We start from the raw sequence: 26917 nt of genomic DNA, 5'->3' as shown, positions 1-26917 counted from the left end.
GGATGACACAGTTCAAGCAATATGCCTTTTCCTTTCTGATTTGGTAGTTAATCTACAAACCTATTTTATTTTTTCATAATTGCTGACCTCAAATGTACAAAACAGTCAAATTAGAAAATATTTGATAGTTTATGTTATGACTTGATGTTTAAAAAAATATTATTATTGTTATTATTAGAGCTTATTAAAGCCTTTGAAATTAGCACAAATGCCTAAATGTTTACAAATAACATCTCTTTAAACCAAATAAAGCACAAACGGCTGGTAAATAAATATAAACTTAATAACCAACTTTTAAAATGCAGATGATTTCAATATTTTTTGCATTATGGTGAGTTCTTGACACTGAACTTTTATAAACACTTATAATAAATGCAATTAAATATAATATTATATGATAGATTTGGCATATTATAATAATTATTATTATTATAAGTAGTAGTAGTAGTAGTACTGAACTGGAGTTTTATAATTTATGGTAATTAGTGCATAAATACAATTACAAGTACGTCTTAAGTGAGGTAGTTTTTTTACGTTTTAAATTAAAGGTATTTTTAATCTATAAATAAAACAAAATACATAAACATGTTTATTTTTTCAGATGAAACTGAAACTTTGTGGTGGTTTAAAAAAATCTGTTAGCAAACAAAACATTTTCAAACGATGACGCTTACTTCGCTTTCGGGTAATGTAGTTTTTAAGCGACACAAACAGCAGACAAAACATAAAGTTAAAAACTACAAGTACCGATACGAACTCGTTTTCTTGCGCATGCTCACAACTAACCAAATAAGAGAAGACAAGGGGAAGCTTGACAGGACCGTTGCTGTCGTTTCCTCAGTCTTTCTCGGTTAAAATCTGGTATCATCCGGTCGTTTACTGCGTGTATACGAAGTTATTTTTATCGAAATTACTTTAGGATACATCCTGTAACATCGGTTTTGTAAAAAATAAGCAGCAGAAGACAACGGAAGTCGAAAAAATTGCGCATCTGTCTCCTGCCCGGAATTGCTACTGCGTTTTAACTGAGCTAACGCTAGCTAGCATCGGAGACACCGGGGCCCGAACCAGCAACTTCCTCAGGCTTGAAGGGATTTAAGGCTTCCTGTTCGACAGATTTCTGAGATCTACAGAAGAGTGATGGCTTGTGGGGCTACTCTGAAACGGACTCTGGACTTTGACCCATTAATGAGCCAGGCTTCTCCTAAAAGGAGGAGGTGTGCGCCGGTCATGTCGCCGGTAGCTTCGCCTCAAAAATATCTGCGTATGGAGCCTTCGCCCTTTGGGGAGGTGTCGTCCAGACTCACCACAGGTAGGAAATAAAAAAATAAATAAAAGTACACGGAAATTAAAGATTCACACGCCCTTCTGTGCTATTACAGCATCCCCATCAAATGCCATGTTCACTGTTAGCATTTCTTTAGCCCAAGCTATTTTTCTACAGAGGCGTTCACAAGCTTCTTATATTAATTCAGATAAAATCTGTTATATGGTCAGAAAATGCTGCATTCAAGTTTTTATTTGTTGAATTGTTGCCTTGACGTCAGGGTTGATGATGGCTGATTCCAGTATGGAAACTCTGTGAAGTATAAATATTTCAAATCTTGATATTTAAGTTTATTCCTAAGGCTGCCTGATGGGGTTGAATTTGTTAAAACTGATGGTTGTTTCGTCTCTGCCATAATTGGAGTTCTTTTGTTTGAGGATGTCTGCTCTTGTGTTTTTAAACCCTTTTTCAATATTTGTTTCAGAGCAAATTCTGCACAACATAAAACAGGAGTACAAGCGTCTACAGAAACGCCGACACCTGGACCTTAGTTCCCAGCAGGCAGATGGCTGCTGTCCAGTGGATCTGCAGAACATTCAGGCTGGATCTCCTCTACCAGGTAAGTCACTGACCAGACAATGTAAACCTGAACAGGACTTTACAAATACGAGCCCTCACAGCGAGCTCATTGTTTGGGAGTTTACACCTAAAGGTGAGCTGGGGCGATGACAAACAGGGAAGGAAAGAGCCGCCTCTTAAATGGGGAGCAGAGCCATCGCCACTGGCAGGAGGTGTCACCTTAAACCAGTGAAATGGTTTTAACAGCAGACAACTTAATTGTGCAACATAAACAACAAAGATATACCAGAGATCACCTACAGTTTACCGCAGAGCCTGTAATTCATCACATCTGGCTTTTGGAAGTGAAACACCTTTGTTTTGTTTACATCAATCATGTGGTTTAGCCTGTTTAGCTGCTGGTTCTGAGTGGGTCAGTTGGCCCATGCTGCCTGAAATGAAGTGCAAACCACACGTAGCCAGGTTGCAAATGGTGTGCAGCCGCTTGTTTTGCATCATCACTCTGTCTTTTCATAAGCAGCTTTCCTTTGGGGAACGTTTTGATCTTTCATATCCAGCTTTGTCCATAAAGTAGCTTTCGAAAAAGTAAGTAATCATGGGGAAAACCATGATTCTATCCAAGCAATGGAGGAAGATTAAATGGAGCTCCTTTCACTTTCTTTTCCAGTTTGTTTATTTTTATTCTCCCAGTTTGTTTTAAAAAAAATAAATAAACTAGGTGTTTCATCGGATTCAGCTCTGAGTTTGTTTTGGTTTATAGTTAAAAAAGCCACAAAGAAGTAAATGATCATGTTTGGAGAAAGGGGGGGAATTGGTATTTATTAAAATATTTTTGCCACTTCGGCTCTTCCAACAGGCACATCCTCGGGTGCCTCGTCTCCCACCAGGAAAGAGCAGCCGTTGTTCTCCCTCCGACAGGTTGGGATGATCTGTGAGAGGCTACTGAAGGAGCGAGAGGAGAAGATCCGCGAGGAGTACGACGAGATTCTGACGATGAAGCTTGCTGGTGAGATATTTGTATTCTACGTTAAAGAAATCTGCTTTGTCATCCAGAAAAAATGATAAACGTGATTTTAATTTTTCCTTTCTCCACAGAGCAATATGATGCGTTTGTCAAGTTCACACATGACCAGCTAATGCGAAGGTTTGGAGAGCAGCCTGCTAGTTGTAAGTGTTCCTTTGAACTTTGTATTAATGTCTTCATATGAGGACAAATATAACTTGTACTGTATTTATCAAAGCCAAAAACCATCGTGTTGTCTCCTTCACAGATGTTTCCTGAGTTCTGCTGTTTGATTTTCGGGGCGAACTCTTCGCTGCAAGTTACTCCAGAGACTCAGCCGTTCCGATCGGACTTTTTATACCCCAAGCTGTGCCATATTGCCTCTATGTGGACTCACTGCCTCAGGCGTCAGTTAGTGGCATCAACATTTGCCGTTGCTCCCAGGGTTAGGAGGGTTTCCTGCTGCTGACTTGTCTCTGAGACTCTACCAGTGGCCTCTTAACTGCTGTGTTCATATTTATTTGGCTTTGTTCTGATGCCTTCGTAAAAAGGTTAACTGCAGTCACACATTTGACCTTTTGATTCTCCTTTTTTATTTTTATCTTTTGTGTTATTTCAACAAGGATGTTAGCTGTGCTGCTTCTCTGTTTGTGCTCTTTGAAAAAGGGATTTGGACGTATACGAGCGGTCGAAGGCAGCTTTCAGATCAGACTGGACTTGGCTTTTTGTTTTGTTTTTTTTAACATTTGTATAAACTGTACCAATGATTACTGCTTTTTAAATTTGTACATTTGTATACACTGTATTTCTTTTTATTTTGGCTTGACCTTTGTTCACTGTACCAAAATGTTCAGTTTGCTGTTGGTTTCAAGGGGCTTTGATTCAAGTAATACAAACGAATAAAGTCTTGGCACAAAAATTCATTTCATTTTCCTTTTTTTGATTTAGTGAAACATTAATAAGGGACATTTGGATTAAGTACCATTTATGACACAAATTGTATCCTCGTATTTAACTATATATCGGTAGTCACAAAGAAGAAAGTAAAGCAGAATAAAAGATGAAGCAAATTAATGAAATTATTAGAGAAGTAAAATCATACTGTGTAAGAACTAAGAATTGCATATAAAAGGGACAAAACAAACAAAAAAACATGCTTTTGTTTTTGCAATTTTATTTTGAAACGAAAGAACCGAAGAACGAACCATACATGCATTCATCTCAGGTTTTTGTTTCTTATTGTGGATAAATCAAGATTTTAAAAATGTTTAAAAGAACCAAAAATTAGGCGTTTTTGGGGGGTGATGGGCCCTTTAATTTAAGTAGAGCCCTATGAAATCTATTTTAGTCTTTATTTTAGTTCATTTTTGCCTCCAAATTGTTTTTCTGTTTTCATTTGTCACAGTTTCATATTTTAAAACTGAACAATTCTTTAAAACAATGAAAAACATGGCGGGAAATAAAACGGGCTGAAAAAAGAATAAATCTGATTTTATACGGTCACTGTATAAGTCGTTCTTTGTGATCATTTTATACCGTCCGGGAGGAGCGGTGGTTAAAACCGAACAAACCTTTTCGGATCACGTGACGCTGCTTGGAAGCGACGCCCGTGATTGGGCGAGCGGACAGAAAGCGGTGACGTCGAACAGGAAGTGCAATATTCACCGCGTCAATGTGAACAGGTCGTGGAAATAAATGAGCGAATTTACACGAATTTCAACGTTTAATTTTGTTCAAACGTTTAGAAAACATGGCTTGCTTCTTTAGACGACAAATTGCAGTAAAGGTAACAAGTCAGAGTGTTGCTAATGAGACGTGCTAGCATGCTTTGCCTCTAGTAGTCAGAAGTAAAATGTATTCTTGATTTAATTTCCAGCTGGCAAAGACGCTGCAGCAGCCCGAGGAAGTGTTTGTACCAGCTTTGACTGCAGTTCCCATTTTCAAGAAACAGTAAAGCCTTCCTTCTAGTCTTATCAACTTTTCTGACTTGTTTTGTGTGCTCGCAGGTGTGTTGAAGCTTTGTGACCTTCTGCTCCTCAGGCAGCAAAGTACTGACTTCAGGTTGTCTCTCGGCCCATTAAGAATCTGCGGGATTTTACCACCCAGTGGGGACATTCAGTTGCAGACAGAAGACCTGGCTGCTCAGGTCAGATTTTTTATGCCAACATGGGGTAAAAAAAAAAAAAAAAAAAGGAATTTCAGTCAAATGGCTATGAGAAAGCAAAACTACCACAAAGATCATAAAAGTGACCACAAAGTGAAAGTTTTAACACAGATGACAGCACTGTCTCCTCAATAAATTAATGAGATGGTCAAGATATCAACCAACAGGCTCAAAACACATTTGGCTTTGTAGAAATATGCTGGAGCGCGTTACTTAATGTTTTAATGTACCCATTTATTTGACCTTCTTCTGAAATTATTTAAATTTGCACGTGTCTTGTTTTGACAGTTCAGGAAATCGAGAATGTTAAGTGTTTTAGCTTTATTTAAAACTTGAAAATGAAATCGTCAAAGTGAATCCCGTAAATGTTAATGTACTTTGACTCTGCTGTGTGTTTTGTGTTCCCTTGGCTCGGTCATAAATCACAGAGAAAACCCCGTCTCTAATGCGTAACCACCTTCGTGTCCTTCAGTTAAAGCCGGACAGTGTGGTGGAAGATGTCTCTGCTGGACACGGAGTGATTAACTTTGCAGTTAATCGCAGGCTTCTCGCTGAGGTTTGTGAGCACGCACCCATCCCATAATAACAGGAAAACAAAAAAAGATGTCATCTGCTTCTCCTGTGCTCATTGTGTTTCTGCTTCATCTGTCCCAGAAACTGCTGGAGCCATTTGGGAAAGGGGAAGGTGACCAGTTTGGGTTAAACAGTCAACTTTTTAGTTCACTGAGGAGAGGAACAACATTAGTGGAGTACAGGTGGGGTAGGATGGTTGTGTGTGTGTCCTCTTTGTCCCCTTCAACATGTTGTGAACGTTAATGTGTTTGTGTGTTGCAGCTCTCCAAATATTGCAAAAAAATTCCACGCTGGGCATTTACGCTCCACAATTATCGGTAAGTTTGTCAAACCAGTTTCACAATACAAGCTAATATTAAAAACACTGTCAGTGCTGCATGTTTCTGCTTCAGTAGAAATTATATTTTTACATGAACAGAAATTTCTTTAGCATAAATATCCCATCTTCAGGTAACTTCATTGCTAACCTGAAAGAAGCCCTTGGAAATGATGTTATTCGAATGAACTACCTGGGAGACTGGGGAATGCAGTTTGGTGAGTACGTGGTGCAGAATTTGGTGAAGAGGTTCTCTCTACGAGTAAATTAAAACAGACTAACATGTGTGGAATTTCAGGTTTGTTAGGAGCTGGATTCAGCCGGTTTGGATGCATAGAAAAATTAAAACAGAATCCTTTACAGCATTTGTTTGAGGTGAGATTTTTTTCTCTTATTATGATGTTATTTGTTATATATTTATCTGAATGAGAGTATATTTTATCAGCATCCACTCTGTTGTTTTCCTGTTTTTCTTACGTTTTTTTGCAATCTAACCACTTCAGCAGACTTTGTGCTGTTTTAACCATTAAATATCAAAACGTTCAGCTCATTCAGGCGGATGCTGTGACTTTTGGTTTTTGTAACTTTTTAAATTTAAAAATTTTATTTAACTATATTTCCAAATACTTTCCTCATAGAAATATATAGGGATCTCTTGCTTTTTTTAATCTTTTTGCTACTTTTAGATTTCTGTTAGCCTTTTGTTACTTAAGCTTGTAGCTATTCTTTTGCTATTTTTAGCTTTTAGCTAATCTTTTGTTTTTTAGTTAGCTTCTTTGCACCTTTTAGCTTCTAGCTTCCATTTTGCTGCTTTTAGCTAACCTTTCATTGCTTTTCACCTTTTACTACTTTTGGCTTCCAGCTATTGTTTTGCTACTTTTATCTAGCCTTTTCCTAAATTAATCTTTTAGCTTTTAACTTGCATTTTGCTCCCTAACTCAGTTTTAGCTACTTCAGCGTTCACTCTGTGTCTTTACAGAAAATGTAGTTTCTCTAGCTCTAGTTTGCTCTCATGTGGAGCTGCTGATAACGATGTTTTGATAGGATCATCTAAATCAGGGGTGTCAAACTCCAGGCCTCGAGGGCCGCTGTCCTGGGAGTTTTAGGTTTTTCTGCTCCAACACACCTGATTCAAATGGTTTAATTACCTCATCACCAAATCATCAAGTTCTCCAGGAGCATGGAAACAAGTTATCCGTTTAAAGCAGGAACACATCTAAAACATGCAGGAGATCGGCCCAGAGGAATGGAGTTTGACGCCCCTGATCTAAATGCTGCTGTTGATGCTGTTTGATGGTTTTGAGTTGCAGGTTTATGTTCAAGCGAACAAAGAAGCAGAGCACAATGAGGACATGAAGGAGGCTGCGAGGGACTTCTTCAGGCAGCTGGAGCAACACGAGAGCGGGGCCGTGTCGTTATGGCAACAGTTCAGAGAGATCACGGTGAAGGAGTACCAGCAGGTGTACAAGGTGCAGCCTTGCTTTGAAATCTTCTGGAACACGTTCAGCTCCAACAGGTTTGATGGAGAATCTGTTCAAACCCTTCCAGCGGTTGGGGGTCCACTTTGACGTCTACGGCGGGGAGTCGTTTCACCAGGACCAAGCCCAGGAGGTGCTACAGGAGCTGCGGCGCCAAGGCCTGTTGAAAGTCTCTGAGTGCGTCACGGATTTAAGTAAAATGAATGGATTGTAAAAACCGGTCTGAAGTGTACTCTTTAGTTTCTTAGAGTTTAGGAGTCCCACACTCTCGGCACGTTTTTGTTTACTGACGAGCTGTTAAACTCGTTGTTAAAAATACTAAAAATCAAAAATAAAACCCCCAAATCAAACTGAAACTAAAGGAAAAGCTGTAGATTTACACGATAAAAGCTTAAACATCCATTTATTGGGCTACGACTTGTGAAATTTGGTATTTAGCTGTTTTAATGTTGGGTTTTCTTGAGCTAAAAGGACAAGAAGGTGGGAGCTGGAGAGTATTTTTAATATCAGAGTTTATTTTAATACTTTTCAGAAGGATCACACTGATTAGAAATGTATTGACCAAGTATTTCAAAGGAGAAGTGTGCTGTATGTTCTTTGAGTAAGAGAAATGTACTAAAGCCACCAGGTAGTGGTGACATTATATTGACTTGACCTTTGACTCTGAGAAAACGGTCTGTTTTATTAACTATAATCACAAAGCATTCAACTTTAAAATTAAAACTCCAACTTCAATATTTATGTTAATCCTTAGACTTACTGTGAGGGGTGGAGCGCTGGTTTGTTATTTCAGTCGACATTTAGCCCGAAGCCGAGCCCTAACATACATTTTCTTTTTGTTTATCATGACAGGAAGGGTACGGGTGTAATCGATCTCTCGCCCGATGGAGACATGACCAACGTCTGCACGATTCTCCGCAGCGACGGAACAACTCTCTACATCACCAGGTCGGTGCAAACAACGAATGTTTACAACTCAGAAGGTTTGGGACAAATTCTGTTTACTGCAACTGAAGGTTTTAGTTTTCTGACTGCGGCCATTTTTCTGTTCCAGAGACATCGCTGCAGCTATTAACCGGAAGGAAAAGCACCGTTTTGATGAGATGATCTATGTGGTAAGAGCCGTTTTATTTATTTCACTAATTTTACACAGATGTTATTGTGGTTGAGGTTTGTTTTTTTTAACGATTGTTTTGTACATCAGATGTTTGTCTGACGTGACGTAACGTCACTTTTGTTCAGGATAACAGTGGTAACACTCTTTGTTCTCTTCTTTATAGTTTTTTTCTGTAGGTTTTAAGGAATCTCACTACTTCCACATACTTTGAGCTATTTTAACTCTTCATAAAAAAGGCATCCTTCAAAAACATTGAAATCAGCAAACTTGTTTTGTTTTTGTCTTCATATCCTCCCTTTAGCTCCTGTTTTGGTCATTTTTAGCTTTTAGCTATGGTTTTGCTAACTTTTTGCTTGTTTAATCGTTCAGTTTCAGCTTCAACAAATTTCAGCAGAGTCATTCTGCTCAGCATTTTCTGTGAGAATGCTTATATTCTTTGATTTATTGCTAAATAAAAGCAATAAAGACTGCACAGTTTACCACAGAGCTGCTTTATTTCTTATAGCTACAGCTGTGTTTTTTTTTTTTGTGTCAAATTGTTTTGCAGCAGATTAGAATTTTCTGTCTGAAGTTCATGTGTTGAACTCTTGGTATTTTTCAGACGGACAAAAGCCAAGAGAACCACTTCAACCAGTTGTTCCAGATCCTCCTCATCATGGGGCATTCTTGGGCTGGAAAGTAATCATAATTTTCTCATAACAGTTTGACAACCAGACAGACGTGTTTAACCCATCCAGGCCTGAGGATGTAAAGAACTGGTTCGACATGTTAAAAACAAGTCACCACCACTCTTTAGATGTCAATGTCAATTTATTTATATATATTTATATATCAACAAAGGGCTTTACAATTCAGTATGTAAATAAGTTAGATAAGATTAAATGAAATACAACAATACAGCATAAAACTATCAGCTGTACAGCAACTCAAACTCTGCTAGAATCAAACACCAAGGAAGGGTTTAAAAGACTCAACAGTCTCTGCAGCCCGAATATAAAAAGGTAAATCATTCCAAAGGTCAGGAGCAGAAATGGCAAAAAGCCAGATCACCTCTGAGTATTAGTCTGGATGTAGGAACATCTAAGAGGAACTGGTTGGTTGACTGAAGTTCTCTGACTGGAATGTGGATGTTAAGGAGATCACACAGGTAAGGATGGGGCCAGACATTTTACGACTTTAAAAGCAAGCAATAAAACCTTAAAATCGATTCTAAAACGAACAGGAAGCCAGAGCCGGAGATCTGTGGTCAAGAGTCACAATAATCCAACCGGGAGGAAATAAAAGCATGAATTACTTTTTCAAGGCCTTTGGTTGGGAGATATGACTTCACCTTGGAAAACGTGACTTCACGGCTGCATTTATCTGTTTGATTTGAAATAACATCCAGATTCCTGACAGCAGAGCGGCTGTACGAAGTCAGGAGGACGAGATTGTTAAAGGCTGATGACCTCAGTCTTACTTTCATTTAAATTCAGGAAATTCAGTTTCAAATATCCAAATTCTAATGAATTTAAAGGATACTCGTCTCGCTGAACTGTGCTTCTCGCTTTAATTCTGTCATCTTGTTCATGATTTAAATGATTCCTTTCTTTGGTAACAGACTGCATGGATATTTAATTATCTAATATTTGGGCTTGATAGAGATAAATTTCTGTTTGTAGTTGTCGGCACGTCCCCTTCGGCCTGGTGCAGGGCATGAAGACCCGGACCGGTGACGTGGTGTTTCTGGAGGATGTGCTGGACGAAGCTCGGGCGAGGATGCTCCACAACATGAACCAGTCTAACAGTAACGCCCCGACACCCGTTCAGCTTTTCTTTAACAGTCAAGTTCCACTTCATGCCAGAGTTCTGTTTGCACGTGTGTCGGTGCCGAAAGTTAATGATCGGCAGGTTCAAACAGTCGCTGTGCAGAAACTATAAGTCAGATCTTAAAAATTCTTGAGCCGTGAGCAGAAGGCTGGTCACACGTGTGAATTTTTATGTTTATACGGTGTTTCATGTAAGAGCTATAACAAGTTTAAAAAAAAAAAAAAAACTTTAAGGTTAGAGTATTTTGAGCTTCGAATTTGTCGAAGCATGGTTGTGCAAGCTTTGTACTCTCGGGGGTTTGAGAGAAAAACTCAACTCTTATATTAGTGACAAACAGACTGAGTGAAAGAAGGCAAATATGCCTTCATTTTGATGTATAATTTGTATATGTACTAAAAAGGGTTGGGGTTTTTTTTTTTGCAAAAGATTAGAAATTTTTAAACTGCTCAAAGGTTAGTGTCTGTTGAAGATTCTAAAATTCATAAAACTTAAACTGGGTTTGCGTAAAAACCATAAAAAGATACCAAAATGCCAGTTCAGACGTGTAAAGACCAACTTTCTGTGGGCTTCTGTTTAAACTTTGAATAATGTTTCTACCGTAAAGTCCGTCTGAGCTGTCGAGGATGAAAGAGGGCTCGGTTTCCTCGTGTTCGGCCTTTCGTTGTTTCTCTTGGTTGAGCTGCATGTTTCAGAGCCGCGCAACGAGACGAGTGTCAAAAACTCTGAACAGGTACGGTAATAAGAGTGCTTGAGTGCAAATACATCAGCTCCTATAATTAGTGGGAAGAGTTGTGCTGCAGATCTTCTCTGTACACGCCCCGATTCCCTGGGAACCGAGCCAAACCAAAGAAGTTCCAAATTAGTGGGAGGAATTAAGAAGAGACCAGCATTTCTTTCTGCCATGCTGTAATGCAACGATATCCTGAAAGAACTGCTTACAGCTGAAAGAAATTAAACTCTGGGTGATGATCTGGTTGCTGTAGCTCATGTTAGCAAACAGACATTTAGAGGGTCCATTTACTGTAAACATATTGCAAAAACAGTATTTTATTCATTGTGCACGTTGTGTTTTGCAGTAGATTGTATAAATGTTGTTTTCTTTATGACTTTTTGTCAGTGAAGTTTATTTAGGAGGGACACACAATCAATTCTTTCCCACAAATTGGTGCGGGTACTATAGCAAAAAAAAAAAAAAAACAACGAATGTGGGAATCTAAAACCTAATGTTGCCAACATTATGCATCTCATTCTGTTTGTAATGGGAGCTGTGCAACGTTACACAAAGACATCAGTATAGAGGGATGACTGTGAGCTCATGTTTGGAGACAGAAATAACCCCAACGCTCTCATTTTTCCTCAGACACAAAGGAGCTGGAGAACCCAGAGGACACAGCTGAGAAAGTGGGAATCAGTGCTCTGATAGTCCAGGTGAGTTACTGCAGCTACAAATCAAAGGCCTAAACCTTACTCCAAGGTACGTAGATCTCCTGCTGCCTTCATCCAGAGTTTTACACAAAATGAGTTGAAGACGTTTGGTCAAAGCTTAAAAATATGATGTGCAGTCTCATGGGATCACCAGAAGGATGTTGTCCAATGAGTGTTTTCTGAAACATTCGTTCAAATCCATCTAGTGGGTGAGGAGATATTTTGACACTTGAACACACTTAGGAGCGAAAACAGTATTTTTCCACCTTCGCCTTTTGGCGGCGAGCTGTTCTCCTTTTTTGTCTGGTGATGGATGCATGTTTTTGTTTCAGGACTTTAAAGGTCCCCTGCAGTCGGATTACAAGTTCGACTGGGACCGGATGCTGCAGGCTCAGGGCGACACGGGCGTCTTCCTGCAGTACACACACGCTCGACTCTGCAGGTCAGCAACAGCTGCTGTGCAGACAGTCAAACGTTTACGATGTTTAATCTGTTCAGTTTTCAACAGCGACTTATGAAACATGAGCGTAAATTTGCACCTGCTAACCCCTCATGCATAAAGGGTTTAACAGGAAGTACTGCTTTGTATGTAATGAACATGTTGGCTGTGATGTCATGGCAGTTTAATGCAGAGGAACAAGGGAGTGGAGGAAGCTACGTTCAACCCTTCTCTTTTACGGGAACAGACAAGCATCATTATCCTGCAGCACCTCCTTCGGTAAGCAAGCAGCCTCCATCTCTGCGTTAAATCAATATTTGCTTTATCTTTATGGAATCATCTGTTTGTTTGTAGTTACGACGAGGTGCTGTATCAGTCGGCCAACGATCTGCAGCCCAAGCATCTCGTCAATTTTTTGCTGAAGCTGTGGTAAGAAACAGGATGTTAGCTTGGAGCAGCCGGCCTTGTGCTGCTGAAGCGAGGAGTTAGTTTGTTTAGATCAGCAGGGTCCAATCTTGGTCCTGCAGGGACACTATCCTGCATGTTTTAGTTTTCCTGTCCTTCAGCAGGGCTTCAAGTTCTGCAGCTCATTATCTAAACCAGAGGTGTCCAGTCCTGGTCCTGCATGTTTTAGTGGCTTCTCTCACACCTGATTAGAAAGACTAACATTTCTCACATCTTTCCTTCCCCCCCCCTGCCTGGCATCTTGCAGCCACTTCATCTCTTCAGCACACAGAGAGCTGCCGGTGAAAGGAAGCCCACAGGATGTTGCTCAGGTACCGAAATTTTCAGTTTGGGTTTCAGTTGCAAAAACAAAAACGCGTTCTCATTCACGGCTTGTCAACAGGCGAGGTTACGGCTGTTCAGCGGCGCGCGCTCAGTCCTGGCCAATGGGATGAGGATCCTGGGCATCGCACCAGTTTCTAAAATGTAAACTTGTAGCAATCCCAATATTTTTTGTTTTTCACTGTTTTATGTATTGTACTGTAAATACATAGCGTTACGTTTCTAAAATAAAATTAAAAATCTGTTACAATAAAAAAGCAATTACTATTTTCATCAGGTCTGTTTTTGATTTAAAATAAGATTCAATGGGATACAAAAAAAAAACACTAAAGTGCTTTAATAAACACAATCAAACATGCATTGTTTGGTCCTTCGATAATCACACTGCAGAATAAAATTCAGAATAGATTAGATGAGCAGTTGGAAGGAAGCCTCCAGTAATGTGGAGTTGTTTTAATTATACGCCACTTAAACCAGATACAGCGAACGGAGTCCTGTTCCTAAACACTAAAGAGAACTTACTGGACCTAACCACGACTCGGGTTCTTTACAAACTTTTTCAAAGCGGCCACTTTTTATGACTAAAAGAATTCATCTTGAGATCCATTGTTCTGTTAATCCACGGCACCGCCATCAGTCTGAGTGGAGGGAGGAGCAGATCTGCTGTAACAACAAAACTCTTCTTTGACACAAACTGAGTCGGTTTAGTTCCCATCTTGTTCATCAAGTCCTGCTGCGGGTTTGGGGCTCACACAGCGATCAGTTTTTGTTTGGACTCTGTTTCTGTATTCTTGTCCAGCTGACTCAGTCTGGATGTGTCCTGCTTTGGAAGTCCGTACAGATAGATGGAAACGCACACAAGCAGAGCTCCAGAAGCAAATGCGATTGCTGCAAAAGAGAGAGAGAGAGAAATATTTTAAATTCTGAGCCAAACTTTTATTATTGGTAAAAGTGCCCTGAAGTTAGTTCACTAAGCTCCACCAGACCTGGTCCCTGATGGGCAGAAAGTTCATTATAGATCCATGAAGAGTTTAATATTTAACTTAATCTAGATAACAGAGCTGGTCAGTGTACTTGTACTCATTCTGCAAACATTTGCAGCTTTTAATTGTGTTTTTGAGACAACTATGCTACCCACAATACCTTCACCTGATGAGCCAGCTATACTGTAAGAATGAACTGTAACAAACTTACTTATCTGCAGTCCAAACAACATGACAGAGGCTATTGTTGAGAGAACAATGGCCAAAGCAGCAGAGAACCCCTTCATGATATTATCCGTGTACTTCACCACCACTGACGTGTAAAGACCACCAACGCTGGCCAGAACTGGAAGCACGGACAGGGCAGTGTCATACAAATCCAAAACACTGTAGGAAAACGAAACATTCTCCGGTTTTGTCATACTCACATACGACGAAGCACACCCACGGTGTGTAACCGAAGAAAAAGCCTTTCTCCAGGACTTTTTCTCCATCGTTCATGTAAACACCGACCAGGGTGATCAGGATGCCGGACAGGTACATCTGGATGTTTCTCACCCACAGAGATGTATCCGAGCTCTTCAATACTTTCTCAAAGTACACACCTAAAAAAAAGAAAACCATTTTAAACACCTTGTCAGCAGGAGATGCAAAGTTCACATCAAGTTTTATTTTAGCTGTTCATATAACTGTAGGTCTTGAACAGAAAGTTATAATAACCTTCAGTTTATCCCCAAAGAATCCAAGAAAACAAAATTACCTGCAAACCCAGAGCAGAGGACAGCGATAGCAACGGCAACAAATCCAACAAAAGGATTCTGCTCAACCTGAGGAAAATAAATTAATAAAATAAAACGAGGTGAGCAGCAGCTGGATATGCAAATACAGCCGAACCAGTGCAGAAAAAAACCAAAGGCTGCGTTTAAAGTTTCACTCCTTCACTTCACTACACGCTCCATGGTTTTCAAACAATACTTGAATGCAGCACAGATCATAAATAAGCGCCAAGTAATCACAATCAGGCGTCACATAAATAAATGTTAGCAAGATACGCTGGAAAACACCTGAATCTTACAGCGTAATTTCACCGATTTTAGCTGAGAAAATATAAATCATCATCATCTGTCTCCATAACAATGAAATTTAATTTATTTACACGTATTTGTTACTTTTTTGATGTACTGCATGTTTTACACAACCAGACTGCAACTGTAGCTACACCAGAGCCTTCAATATACTGAAATTGTGAATTAATAACCACCTATAAAATATTTCTGAACAGAACGACTGATTTTAAAGCTGTATGTAGTAAAAACAAGTCACTCAGCATAACGATTGAACTGCAGCTCGCTTTACAACATATCTTTAAAGCGTTTCATATTTAGTCTTAAATATTTTATAAATGAGATCAGCTCACATTTTCTCAGACTTTATATCAGAAATGCATAGATAATTAAAGGCATGTTCAGAAAGACTAAAAGAAAAAATCATAACGACTTGTTGACATTAAGATTAGCCTCCATTAGCCTGCTGTGTCAACTCAGGCTGCAATGCATTATGGTCTATTTCCACCTATGAAGTGAACGACTTTTACTGCATTATGTGACCACTTTCTACTGCACTATATAGTGAATGAAAACAATTAGTTAAGATTATGAACAGAACTACAAAATGGCTGACTCATGATACAGTGCACTTTGTGGAACATTTCCTTGAACATGAAGGAGCTCAACTTTACCTGAACTTTAGTGGCTTCTGCAGGCTTCCACTGGACGAGAATGACGCCGCTGCAGAGCATGAAAATGGAGAACCACTGCAGGCGGCTGAGAGAGCGATTCAGCATAAAGACTGTGCACAGAGCCGTGCACGGGATCTTCAGCTGATAAGTCACCTATACAGGAAAACACAAGATGAGTTTAACAACTTTTTATAGTCTGTTTAAGTCTGCAGTAAGGTAGCAGTTATCCCCTGCCACTGATGGTAAAAGGGCAATAACTGGAATTCCTTAACAATGGGGAAATTTCACAATTTCCAATTTTCTCCCAGAATAAAAATGAAAAAAAAAAAAAGCCAAGACTTTTGATTGAGTAAGAAGGCTCTCTGGAATGACTAAACTCTGTGTGGTTTCAAAATCTGGTCCCAATTTGTATAAAAATGCAAAACAACACAATTAAAGCTGATCTTAGTTCAGTTCAAGTGATTTTCCTGTTTCATTCTCGTATTTGAATATAATTAGGAGATCGTCTTAACTCAGTCCCATGAGTTCACCAGGATGGGAATAGTCATCTTCGTTTCATGACTAAAAACTGACTTTTGATAAACTGTCTGTAGCTGGGAGATGGTTTGCGCTATTCAAGGTCCTGTAAATAAAATGGGATGCATTTGACCATAATTCAGAGTGCCACGTTGCTCAGTGAAAGAGTTTAGTTACGCAGTTATGCCTTCTTTTGAACAGAGATCCAGCTGTACCTGATAAACTGCTGCATCAAGGTTACTCAGTGCAACAAAGGCCATGTTGTTCTGAATAGCATAAACTATCGAGGGCACGCTCAGCTTCAGCAGCTCTTTGGGGTTGAAGATGTTTTCCACGACTGCGTTCTTCAGTCTGTTGATGCTGCCCGATTCTCTGGAAAATGGAAACAGAAAGTCTTGTGACGTTGCAGCTCAAAGAGTCCACATATAAAAATAAAAATTTCACGGCTGCTCATAAACCCTGTTAGTGTACTGTATTTAAAAGATAAAACGATGTCGGCAAACCATGTCTGTCGTGCTTCTGTTGTGTGAAAAAGAACCAGACTGAACCAGTTTGGCTACCCTCAGGATTTTATGCTTTGAAAAAAATTTGAAATATTTATTTTTAAACTCAGATTTCAGTTTAGTCAATAAAATCTGAGAAATTAGTGAAAACTTGGACTGGCAGCTACGCTCCTGTCTGCGCCTGTCAACTGGAGATTTCGCTACCAACGTTTGAATCAATTTGTAAGAAACATTCCAGCAAACTCATCCAGAGTCGTCGTTCTACACCTGCCCTCAGACGGGACGTATTATGGTATGGCACCATCCAGCCGTCTGTGGATATTTTCTTGTCTGAGCTCTAAATTGCTAACCGTTTAACATAGAGATGTCAAACTGCACAGCTGGGCACCTAATGGGTCAACGACTATCCTCACTGAGCTCAAGGTGTTGGGGTTAAAGGTCAAGGTCACAGGTGATCCCTTTGTGAAGACCCTCTCTATGAGTAACTAGACTTTGCCTAATTGCCGACATATTATGTACTGTTAGCAGTACACTTGTTTCAAATGGTTTCTGTTCATACATAAATATTTTGTGCTTTTCAACCCTGGTGCTCTGGACATGCTCTACTGCGTGTTTTAGGCATTTCCCTTCCTGCTTCAACACACCTGATTCAAATGAATGAAGCACCTCAAACGCACATTGTCACATTTTGCAAAAGCCTGTAATGATTCATCACTTAGAACAGGGAGTGCTGAGACAGGGAGACATGTAAAATATGCAGGGCAGTTAGCCTGGAGGATCAAATTAAAAACAACACTGGACTACACAGCGATCTCAACCACCAATATTTAAAGATCAAACATCTCCGGCACTAAAAGTTTGACAAACCGAATGTAATCTGAGTCAAAGCAATGGTAATTTTGAGGCTACTGTTCTCCCGAGAGCCTGCAAAACATGTTTATTTTTTATACTAACAAGTAAATTGACACTTAAATACAATTATCCATTAGTGATTTCATGTTTGTCGGGGTGATGCCAACAGAACACCTGAGCCTTAGTTTTGGAATGACGAGTGATGCAATTTTCTTTTTTTTTTTAATCCCACAAAACATGGAAGTAAACCAACAGCAGGTTTCTGTAAATATTCAAAACTGTTTCTTCAAAATTAGAATTTAATCTCAACATTTTATTTTATTACAGTGTCTCCATTGTAGTGCCCATCAGGATTCACTATTTTCCATTTTAAGTCTTTTTATTCACAATCCAAGAAACAGAGACTTGACTGAGGGAAGAAAAGATTAGAATTGGATTTAACTGCTAAGAGATGAGATATAGAAGAACCAGACAGTAGAACTGGAGGGTCAAAGCTCTGAGGGGGAGCCATTATCTTTTAAAGCAGAGGTTTCTAAACTTTCAGCTCTCCACCCACAAAACAAAAGTCGCACAAACTCCTCACTCCGACTATTGATGGTTGAAGTAAAACAAACATCGCTGATAAGCCACATAAAAAGGAAGCAAGTACGTAAAATGCATTTAAAAAACAACTGCCGTTAGCTAAGTACTGCTCATAAAACAGTGCACAAGTGCTGCAGATCCTGAAAATTGTCCAAGACATGAAAATATTTCAAGTAATATGCAATAAAACGAATGAGGTCATTACATTACTGAGATTAAACTAGCTGCCATGTCCACTACAGGGACAAATGAGAGAAAACAGGTAATAATTAAAAAGTCTTGAAGGAATGTCAATCGTTGTGAACAACTCTCAGCTACTACCACGTCAAATCTTAGCTCACTGTGTGTAAAAACTGACTGAATCGTAGATGAGTTGGTTGTGGTGGCCATCTTGAATTGGATTTACTCCAAAGGGTAATGAGTTGCAGATCCAAGGATGGCTTTCTGAAAGTTTTATTAAAAACCAGAACAGTGGTTTGTGGAATATTTTGGCAACAGACAGTTATGGCCCTGCAAGTTTATTGCAACCCTAACAGTTTCTTCTGGGTCTCGGTTGTAATGAATTTAAATATTAATCAGAGGAGACTGTTTTGTCCACGTTAAATTGGACTTTGAAGTTAAACCCTTGCATGTAAAACGTGATGAAACACTGTATTAAATGTGATGAACTTACTTCGTCAGCATCCCCAGACTCACTAATAATTTAACGACCTCAGCGAGGCACACTGCAGTGGTGGAGAAATACATGTCCTCTGTTGAAATGGTCCGTGTGTACCGTAATGCCACCGTGTATGTAGCCGCCACCAGTGTCATCACACTCAGGCAGTACAGTTTGAAGCCCAAACTCACGTTTTCTGAGGAGAAAAGAGGCGAAAAATGCAACCAAAGGGTTGTCCGTTTCAGTCGTAAAACAACTTTAATTCAACAGTAGAATAAGGACATGGACGGGTTTTAGCTGCAGGAAAGCTTAGCAGAGATATTATTATAGCTGCTAGCTCTTTAATTCGAGACAATCTGTTAACTTAAAACGCGACTTTTGCTCTGCCACGACAGCTAGCTTTAGCCAGTCGTGCTAGCTTAAGTGTAAACGAGTAAATAAATATTTTAAAAAAAGACTCACCTCCAGCCATTTTTGTCCTGCTTCGTGTCCGTCAGAGGAGCAATGGAGTGAATTATCCTGCTCCTGTTACATGCCATATATACTAGAACAACTATCCAGTTAACCTGTCCAACCAGACGCACAACAAAGTAGTCGCTCTCTGCGCTCCTTGCGTTTGACTACGTTTCCCAGAATGCTCCGCAACGCGCAGGCGCAACGGTGCGTTTGGGTTCTCTGCCTCGATGTCCCGGAGTCCCAAACTGGAAAATTCAAACCGTTCATACAAATTTAATGGCGTGTTTTTTATTTTACTTTAGTTAGCCATAAATGTAAAGCTGTATCCTAATGGTTATGTGCGATAAAATAAAAAATGAGGGTGTTTACATGAATTCATTATGTAAGATTATGTATAAACAGGCAAGACAGACGTAAATGATTTTAGCTTTTTTATTTTTGGGAGAAAAAATTAACATGTCCTCAATAAATGTAATCCTGGAAAAAAAATCTCAAAAAAAGAAAAATTAAAATGCTACTAAATATAATTCAACAGCTTTTACTGTGATACATTTTACTGTGATAAATAAAAAAACTAAATAAAAACCAAAAACTGTGTTTTTTTGTGTTGTTTTTTTATTTTTAAAGTCAGTATTATTGAAACTCTTCTATCATGGATGATACTTTGGCACTGCTAACTTGGAAGGTAATAAAATAATTGTTTAATCAACATCATCTAGCAAAACACCTCACTTAAAACTCACTTGAAATGTAGGGTTTTGTAACGTTACGCTTAGTTTTTCACTCTAAGCAAATACAACAGCACTAAATCATCAATCGTCAATAATCTCAACTGCTTCAGTTCTTAAGAACCCAATACTTTGCATATCTTCCTCATCTGAGAGCAGCAGCCAACATCTCAACACACATAAGCAACACTGCTGCCTATTGGGCACAGAAAGAAACTAGGAAATTTTAAATTGGGTAGAAAAGCAACAGCATTCACCCTTTTTTTGTTGTTTAAATTCCCTAGAAACATCTAGCTTGTGATTTTATTCAGCTTACAATAAGATGACTGTCCATGTAAGTGTGTGCCCTGCTGCTGGAGGGGAAGCTGCTGAATGCACGGCTCAAGGTTTGTGACAGAAACACAAGAGAACTCATGAACTGTCGGAGGGAGCATGCTCGAAGCCTTCGCTCTCCCTCACCAGCGCCCTCTCCAGGATTACTCGTCCCTCCTTGTAGCGCTGGCTTTCCTCTGTGGCGAACTCGTACATCCAGCCCAGCTTACTGTTGCAGTTCTTGCAGCTGACGTCCCGCACCATGTGTCTCCCTGTCAGCATGACTCTGTCCTGGATCTCGCTGTACTGCAGGTTTACGACCTGAGGGGACAGCAGTTGAAGAAACCTGTTACTGCTACAGTTTGGTTTTTCATCTAAATGAAAAGTATTAGATATAATTGTGAATCAAAATGAGTGTAAAAACTTAAGATCTGTTATTTATGCTTAAAACACTGAAGTAGTATTATGTCTTTTAGCAAATTAAATTTTGCTCTGGAATACTAAAATATTAGGTTCTAGCTACAAGATTTTTGAAACTATTTCACGACCTGTAATGAAAGAATTATCCCCTGCACCTGAGGGGAAAAGGGCAATAATGTTGGTGCACATTTCTGTTTGTTCATTTGTAGTTTTACCAGAATATCTCATAAACCAGTGGATGGATTTGAATGAGTTAGAGCTCTCGCCTCCCAGCAAGAAAGTCACAGGATCTCTTCCTGACCTGGGGCCTTTCTGGGTGGAGTTTGCATGTTCTCCCTGTGCACACGTGAGTTTACTCCGGGTACTCCGGAAAAACATGTATGTTAGGTTAAATGGTAAAATTGTCCCCAGGTATGAATGAGAACGTGAATGGTTGTTTGTCTCGTGTGTCTCTATGTGTCCCTGTGATGGACTTGCGACCTGTCCAGAGTGTCCCATGCCTCTCGCACAGTGACTGCTGGAGATAGGCACCAGCTCCCTGCACCCAGGAAGATCAAAGCAGGTAAAGAAAATGGATGGATGGATTTGAATAAGACTCTCTAAAAGTAATCACTGGATGTACATCTACAACTGATTAACCTTTGGAGATAACCCAATTCAAGATGGCTGCCACAGCTAATTGACATAAGACAACACAAAAATGGCAAATACTAAATCTGGTGTGGTAGTAGCTGCTACTCTGTCATTTCTCATCATAAGATGATTTTAGTCTAAACCTTTGGCATGAAAGATGGTGCACGATACCTATCTCTTCAAGGAATGCTGTGGTTTTAATTTAATATAAAGTATGAATAGTGAAAAGTGTTAGTAAGTCAACTAAACCACACGTGCAGTTAAAAAGATGCATAAATTAAAGTATATAACTGAGAAGGAACACAACTCGTCTGCCATCAATGATGGCCGTGTCCAGTGAAAGTGAAAGCACCTTGTTGAAGAGAAAGGCTCTGCCGGTGGCTCCGGTGAAGCGTGTGGAGATGAGTTCAGCCCGGTTGGTCAGAATGATGTTACAGTTGGCACAAGAGAAGAGACGACTCCCGCCGATGTGATCCAGGAAGATACGGCCCATTGTGTCTACTTGCAGCAGAGAAGTCAGCCTTTTACACAGGGTGTCTGTCTGTAAAACATAAAAATACCACAGATTTAATTTCTGCACAGGGTTCTTTTGCAGGCAACATTCCCAATTTGATAATGTAATAAATAATGTAGTATTTATTTACAGTAAAGATTCCTTGATTTGTTCCTTATTAAAACCCTGTTAGAAATGCTTTAAATCAGACAAGGCCCTTTCATGCATCTGCAAAAAAAAATAAAAAAAAATAGACAAAGAACAGTAAAAACTCATACAAGTCAACACAATTAGTAGAGAGCATAAACCTCACCAACATCAGCAATACTGTTTGAAGTTAGGAAATAAAATAACGATCTGATAAATTTGTTTACATAAGAGTAGATTAAAGATTATGCTGGTCTCATTTATGACTCAAGAAAATATTATGCTGATGTTTTAGTTTGATAAATTAAGTGCTAATAGGTGATATTTCGGAAGGCTTTTCATGTCACTCAAATAAGGCACAAAACAATATATACCACAATAAAATGTTTACAAGATATTGATTAATTATATCCTGTTTCTAAAAAGCATTAGAACAGAAGGATGAACAGTTTTGTTTTCCAGCTTATTTCAACGCAAATTATACTATTAAAGTTAATATAATTATTAATAAAAGCATTCACTTCCTGAGTTTCTGTTAAATAACCTGCCACACTTTTCTGAATTGATAAAAAACATCTGATTTTCAGGTGATCAAGAGGCCTGTTTAGTTACAAAAACAGGCTAAGTAACTCAGTCACCTCGTCAAAATTAGCCAATTTGTCCGTTTTTCTGTCAATAAATTCACGAGAAAAACAAACATCAACTGTGGGCAACAACAGAAAGAAAACAGCCAACAACAACGATGATGTTAAAGTCACCCAAACGTACTTAGTAAATCAAGTAACAAAAATTAGCATTCACAGGCCAAACAAGCGTTTTAGCTAACTTTAAAAGAGCTCACCTTCCAACTTAAAACGTAGACACTTTAATTTAAAGCAATATTTTGCTCGTCAAACTTTATGAGGCGGCGCCTTGACTTTCACGTTGAGCAGAAACAATAATTTTGTTATTTTTCTGTTGTTGTTTTGGTCGAACTCAACACACAGCAGACGGAAGTTGTTAAAAATCAAGCTAGCTGAGTAAAAACTTCAGCTTCCGTTTAGGGCTTTCAAAATAAATGTAAACCCGAGTTTAAAGCTTATTATATCATTATATCTCATGTCATTTATTTGTATTTTGAAACTTAAAGGCGTATAATTATTGAATAAAGTGTGTTAAGTTTATAAATTTTAGTTTCACGCACGTTATTCATGTAAATAAGTAGCCTTTATCAAGGTAGTTTTTTTACTTTGAAATTCAAGCACGGTTCTTTACGTGATATCCCTGCTAACTCGATGCCGGGGGCTCACAATTCGACCAATAGGAAGCAGCGTAGAAGTGACGTATAAACATTACAGGCAACGGATTGGTCAGGGAGATTTGCCACGTGTGATAGGAGGGCGAGAGGTTTAACGGTTTTATTTTGGTTGGAGTTCAGAAGAAAAGAGAAAATGGCAAAAAAGATAAACTACAGTAATGCAAAAATCCCTTTATGAAGTCCTGCGTAGTTCGTGTGAATTAAAAAAAATGCTAACAGTCAGTTTCTTGACGCCTAGTTTTGTAGATATTTCTTGTTTTACAAGATCGTGTTGTATGACCACCACACCCATCCCTCTATAAGTATTACATCTGCATTTGAAATTAAACCATATCAGTTTTTAAAATACCTCCTTTAACATATATTCTTATGCTTTGTTCACTGTTCAGCTTGAACTATACATTAGTAAATTGTTCGTATTGATTTGTTTTATCGGACTATTTGGGGTGTACTATTTTGTGCAGCATTTATTTTTTCAGTTGTAAACCAATAGTTTTGTGATTTGTAGCATAAGTTTTCAAAATGCTTTCCTATTTTTGGACTTATGGCACTTTAAAGATTGATTTGCACAGAGCTCTAACATTTGACTAGCACAAAGAAGTTATTTGAAGTTCAATACAGCTGAATACTTGTGTTCGGCACATAAATATAAGGAACTGTATGGTTAAGATGTTCTGAGATAAATGCTGCTCTCGTGTAATAAATTAACAACATCAAGATAGTGTGATTTTTTTTCTGAGAATGAGATGTGCATAAAACCTATAAACTCTTTAAAATCAAAACTTTTTCACAGTCTAGCTATGGATCCACAACTTCATTCATCTGTTAATTTAGATGTTTAGGAAGTCCCACTTCTGCTTATTTTTAATTCATGTCAGTTGTTCCATCTAACAGCCATGTAAAGACATCTGACCATTTATGTGCAAAAATGTGTTTATATGGCTCACTACTAACTTACCACAACCAAAAACTCTTACTAAATTGTCAATACTGAGTATCTTAGGTTATACCAAGAAATAATAATGTGTGTTTTTATCTCCTATCTTTATAATGTCCATCAATAATTTGATGATAGTATAAGAAGCATTATAAATATTCTACATTAGTGTAATTTTCTTCTAAGATTAACTACAGGTGATTACATTATCATAAGTTATTTAACAAGCAGGAATATCAGAGTGAAGTGTTCATTTCTCACATTGGTCTTTTGTTTTAATTTGGTAAAATCCATAACTTAAAGCTTGGATGTTTGAAAATTCCTTATAAACATAAAAAGACTTAAAAAGAAAAACTACATTTGAAAATTGTATCGGGAAACGTAAGCAAAAATAGTGATTTTTAACTAAATATGTGACATAAATATGACAATTGTTAAGTTGTGAGCCGCTGATCAACTGGATAAAGCAGAATTATCAAATTTCTCTTGCATGTATTCCACATTTTTTCCACAGCAGGAGTTAAAGTAAAGTTTTTCTTCAGCCTGTAATGAAGTAAGGTGTGACCTTGTGAGAGCTCATGATGTTTAGAGGTCTTTAATAAAATCCCATGTATTAGGGAGAAAAGTAGCCGTTGCTTTAAAGCCAATCATTCACGCAGATCATTTGCAGTTGAGGTCATTTTATCTGTTCAGAGATTAGTGCAGATCAGATAAACAGCAGCGTGCTTCGTCAAGAGGTTCAGACTGTTTCTGTCCTTGACAGAAGATAACAGGCCATAAAGGCGGCACAACGTAATATTAAGATTACAGTAATCAAGGCTGGAGTCAGTGTTCATAGTTCCACTGAGACCTTTGGTTACGTCTATTTTTTATAAGGTGTCTGGAGTAAAAAAAAAATCAGGTAAATCAAGGTCATAACTCGTTTGCTCATCAGGTCATCCTTCACCCTTTAATCAGAAGACTGATTAAAGACTGTCTAGTTTTGTAAGACTGACAAATTATGGTTATGTAAAAAAAATTGGGGTTGTTAATTTAAATCCTGTTTTTTTTTTTCCTAATTTGATGTAATTATATAAATGAAAGGTCTGCGACAGACTGAGGCTAATAATATAAGGAGTAAAACAAATTCATCATTGAACTTTCAGAACACAGCAATCCATCAGAAAAATTACAGACAAGTTGAGGCAAATGGCTGAGGGGAAAAACAAAAATTGCACCTTTGTTTTACACTTCAAGTATGTTTTGCAGCTCTGGACAAATTTTATTTCATGGAAGAAGGAGAAGAATTAGCTGCTTTGACTGTAAAAGTTGTCAGTCTGCACTGGACTGACATAGTTTTATATCGTCAACCAACAGGATTTGAGGCAACAACAAGTTTAGAGGATGCCTCATCCTAACATCTTGATAAATATCTTTTAAAAACAAAACAAATAAAAAAAAATAACATCAAAAGGCTCAGAATGACACAGCCGTACTGTGCTTCATATTCTCATTAAGTTACCTCACCCTTTAACCTTTCCACAGGGTTTTCAGATTATTTGTGATCAACTCTGGTTGTTTTTCCATTCTAATATTGGGTAGGCAAGCTTATTGAGCTCACCACGATAATCTTTCTCCATCGACCTGTGCTTATTTTGTTCCATCACACTGCGTATCCAGGAAGTAATTCAGCACAGATAAACCTTTTGTCGACAAAGTGGTGTCCTTCCTGACTCTATATAAAAACATGATGTTGACGGGGAACCAATAGAGGCTCCAGGAAGACACTGTGCAGTCTATAATAAGTGGTTTTAATGTAGAGTATGTTTCTTTGTTTTTCTGAGCTAACTGTTGGTAAAACAGAAAAACAAATTTTTTTTCCCCCTCTATTATCCCGCACCAAGGGGGTGGAGGGCCTGTATGTTTTCTGTGCCATTCACTTGTATAATGTTCTGCTTTTTTGTTTAAAAAAATTACAAAACAAAAAAGACATCATAAGAAAAATATCATATTAAGTCAAGGAAAACCATATAAATTTAAAGCTTAATTAATTGTTTAAATAAAGATGATCAAGACCTTGGTAGCGGCAGGAAACATTTCCTTCAAGTCTTATAATTTCTGATACATGCTAAGGAGATATTAACAGAAAAATAATTTAATCAGCCAATCATTTCACTGTTGAGCTTCAGAAATTAAAGCATCAGTAAAACTCAGTGAGTTCACAATGTTTTAATTTGAAAATTGGCTTCATAATCACAAGGTAATCACGTGTAGAAAGAGGTTCACATATATTTAAAGTCTGAATTGCATAACATGATGATTTTGTTATTTATCTTTCCCATGCATCTCTTATCTAACGGCAACCGCAGAGAAACACGTGAACTTTAGTTCTTTTGCATCTGCATCAGTTTGCATCATACATACTGTAATCTACCTTTTCTTTGGCTTCTAAACGTTTTTGGTATCAAGTTTGGGTGTAATTGTTTTTATCTCTAATGAAAAGCAAAGTAAAAAATGAAGGTAAACGCCACACGAAATCTGACAGTCCAGAAGCAGAATCACATATTAGTCCACTCAGTGAAAGTTGCATTCGGGTCTTATCATCGTTTCAATGTAAAACCTCAGTGCTGTGTCCTTTGAACAAATCGTTCCCTCCCCTTTATGGGGATTTATGATATTTGAAGTGTTCAGGTATAACTGATAATGACAGAGATAGCTGGACGCAGA

The 26917-nt window shown here is 38.4% G+C and overlaps 4 protein-coding genes across 6 annotated transcripts; 2 read left to right on the top strand and 2 right to left on the bottom strand.

Annotated features, from left to right (window-relative positions):
* The first annotated feature begins 784 nt into the window (after positions 1-784).
* On the top strand, positions 785-3772 carry akirin2 (akirin 2). Its single transcript, XM_017411770.2, has 5 exons — positions 785-1312; positions 1752-1886; positions 2703-2852; positions 2942-3013; positions 3118-3772. Exons 1-5 carry the CDS (start codon positions 1141-1143, stop codon positions 3126-3128), a joined length of 540 nt encoding a protein of 179 aa, XP_017267259.1. The 5' UTR covers positions 785-1140; the 3' UTR covers positions 3129-3772.
* A 702-nt stretch (positions 3773-4474) lies between these two features.
* On the top strand, positions 4475-13556 carry rars2 (arginyl-tRNA synthetase 2, mitochondrial). Of its 2 annotated transcripts, XM_017412007.3 has the most exons (20): positions 4475-4635; positions 4726-4799; positions 4890-4995; positions 5486-5569; positions 5668-5768; positions 5848-5903; positions 6037-6120; positions 6201-6277; positions 7213-7371; positions 7451-7557; positions 8233-8328; positions 8435-8495; positions 9099-9175; positions 10159-10283; positions 11667-11734; positions 12064-12173; positions 12354-12449; positions 12525-12599; positions 12883-12946; positions 13018-13556. In XM_017412007.3, exons 1-20 carry the CDS (start codon positions 4600-4602, stop codon positions 13102-13104), a joined length of 1743 nt encoding a protein of 580 aa, XP_017267496.1. In that variant the 5' UTR covers positions 4475-4599; the 3' UTR covers positions 13105-13556. The 2 variants fall into 2 exon arrangements, with proteins under 2 accessions (XP_017267496.1, XP_017267497.1); XM_017412008.3 differs by lacking the exon at positions 4475-4635 and having other exon boundaries at positions 4784-4799; positions 5442-5569.
* slc35a1 (solute carrier family 35 member A1) lies at positions 13279-19420 on the bottom strand. Its single transcript, XM_017412009.3, has 8 exons — positions 19251-19420; positions 18804-18984; positions 16409-16565; positions 15678-15830; positions 14700-14766; positions 14368-14544; positions 14151-14285; positions 13279-13844 (listed from the first exon to the last, which is right to left on the bottom strand). Exons 1-8 carry the CDS (start codon positions 19258-19260, stop codon positions 13705-13707), a joined length of 1020 nt encoding a protein of 339 aa, XP_017267498.1. The 5' UTR covers positions 19261-19420; the 3' UTR covers positions 13279-13704.
* Positions 19421-19662: 242 nt separating this feature from the next.
* LOC108233409 (protein yippee-like 5) lies at positions 19663-22980 on the bottom strand. 2 transcript variants are annotated; one of them, XM_017411834.3, is made up of 4 exons: positions 22819-22980; positions 21982-22058; positions 21690-21878; positions 19663-20605 (listed from the first exon to the last, which is right to left on the bottom strand). In XM_017411834.3, exons 3-4 carry the CDS (start codon positions 21828-21830, stop codon positions 20384-20386), a joined length of 363 nt encoding a protein of 120 aa, XP_017267323.1. In that variant the 5' UTR covers positions 21831-21878; positions 21982-22058; positions 22819-22980; the 3' UTR covers positions 19663-20383. The 2 variants fall into 2 exon arrangements, with proteins under 2 accessions (XP_017267323.1, XP_017267325.1); XM_017411836.3 differs by lacking the exon at positions 21982-22058.
* Between the last annotated feature and the right edge of the window lie 3937 nt (positions 22981-26917).

Source organism: Kryptolebias marmoratus, linkage group LG19, assembly GCF_001649575.2.
Source record: "Kryptolebias marmoratus isolate JLee-2015 linkage group LG19, ASM164957v2, whole genome shotgun sequence".
Classification (NCBI taxonomy): domain Eukaryota; kingdom Metazoa; phylum Chordata; class Actinopteri; order Cyprinodontiformes; family Rivulidae; genus Kryptolebias; species Kryptolebias marmoratus.
Note: the sequence above shows the minus strand (reverse complement) of the source record. Positions and strands in the feature narration are given on the sequence as shown.

Coding starts and splice junctions, on each gene's coding strand:
- rars2 (XM_017412007.3), top strand. CDS start 4,600: ATGGCTTGCTTCTTTAGACGACAAATTGCAGTAAAG. Junction 8,329..8,434: donor ACAACTCTCTACATCACCAG/GTCGGTGCAAAC, acceptor TTTCTGTTCCAG/AGACATCGCTGCAGCTATTA. Junction 12,450..12,524: donor ATCCTGCAGCACCTCCTTCG/GTAAGCAAGCAG, acceptor GTTTGTTTGTAG/TTACGACGAGGTGCTGTATC.
- LOC108233409 (XM_017411834.3), bottom strand. CDS start 21,830: ATGGGCCGTATCTTCCTGGATCACATCGGCGGGAGTCGTCTCTTCTCT. Junction 20,606..21,689: donor GAGCCTTTCTCTTCAACAAG/GTGCTTTCACTT, acceptor CTGTCCCCTCAG/GTCGTAAACCTGCAGTACAG.
- slc35a1 (XM_017412009.3), bottom strand. Junction 16,566..18,803: donor AGTCTGGGGATGCTGACGAA/GTAAGTTCATCA, acceptor TCCATTTTCCAG/AGAATCGGGCAGCATCAACA. Junction 14,286..14,367: donor GTGGGTGTGCTTCGTCGTAT/GTGAGTATGACA, acceptor CCGTGCTTCCAG/TTCTGGCCAGCGTTGGTGGT.
- akirin2 (XM_017411770.2), top strand. CDS start 1,141: ATGGCTTGTGGGGCTACTCTGAAACGGACTCTGGACTTTGACCCATTA. Junction 1,313..1,751: donor GTCGTCCAGACTCACCACAG/GTAGGAAATAAA, acceptor TATTTGTTTCAG/AGCAAATTCTGCACAACATA. Junction 2,853..2,941: donor TCTGACGATGAAGCTTGCTG/GTGAGATATTTG, acceptor CTTTCTCCACAG/AGCAATATGATGCGTTTGTC.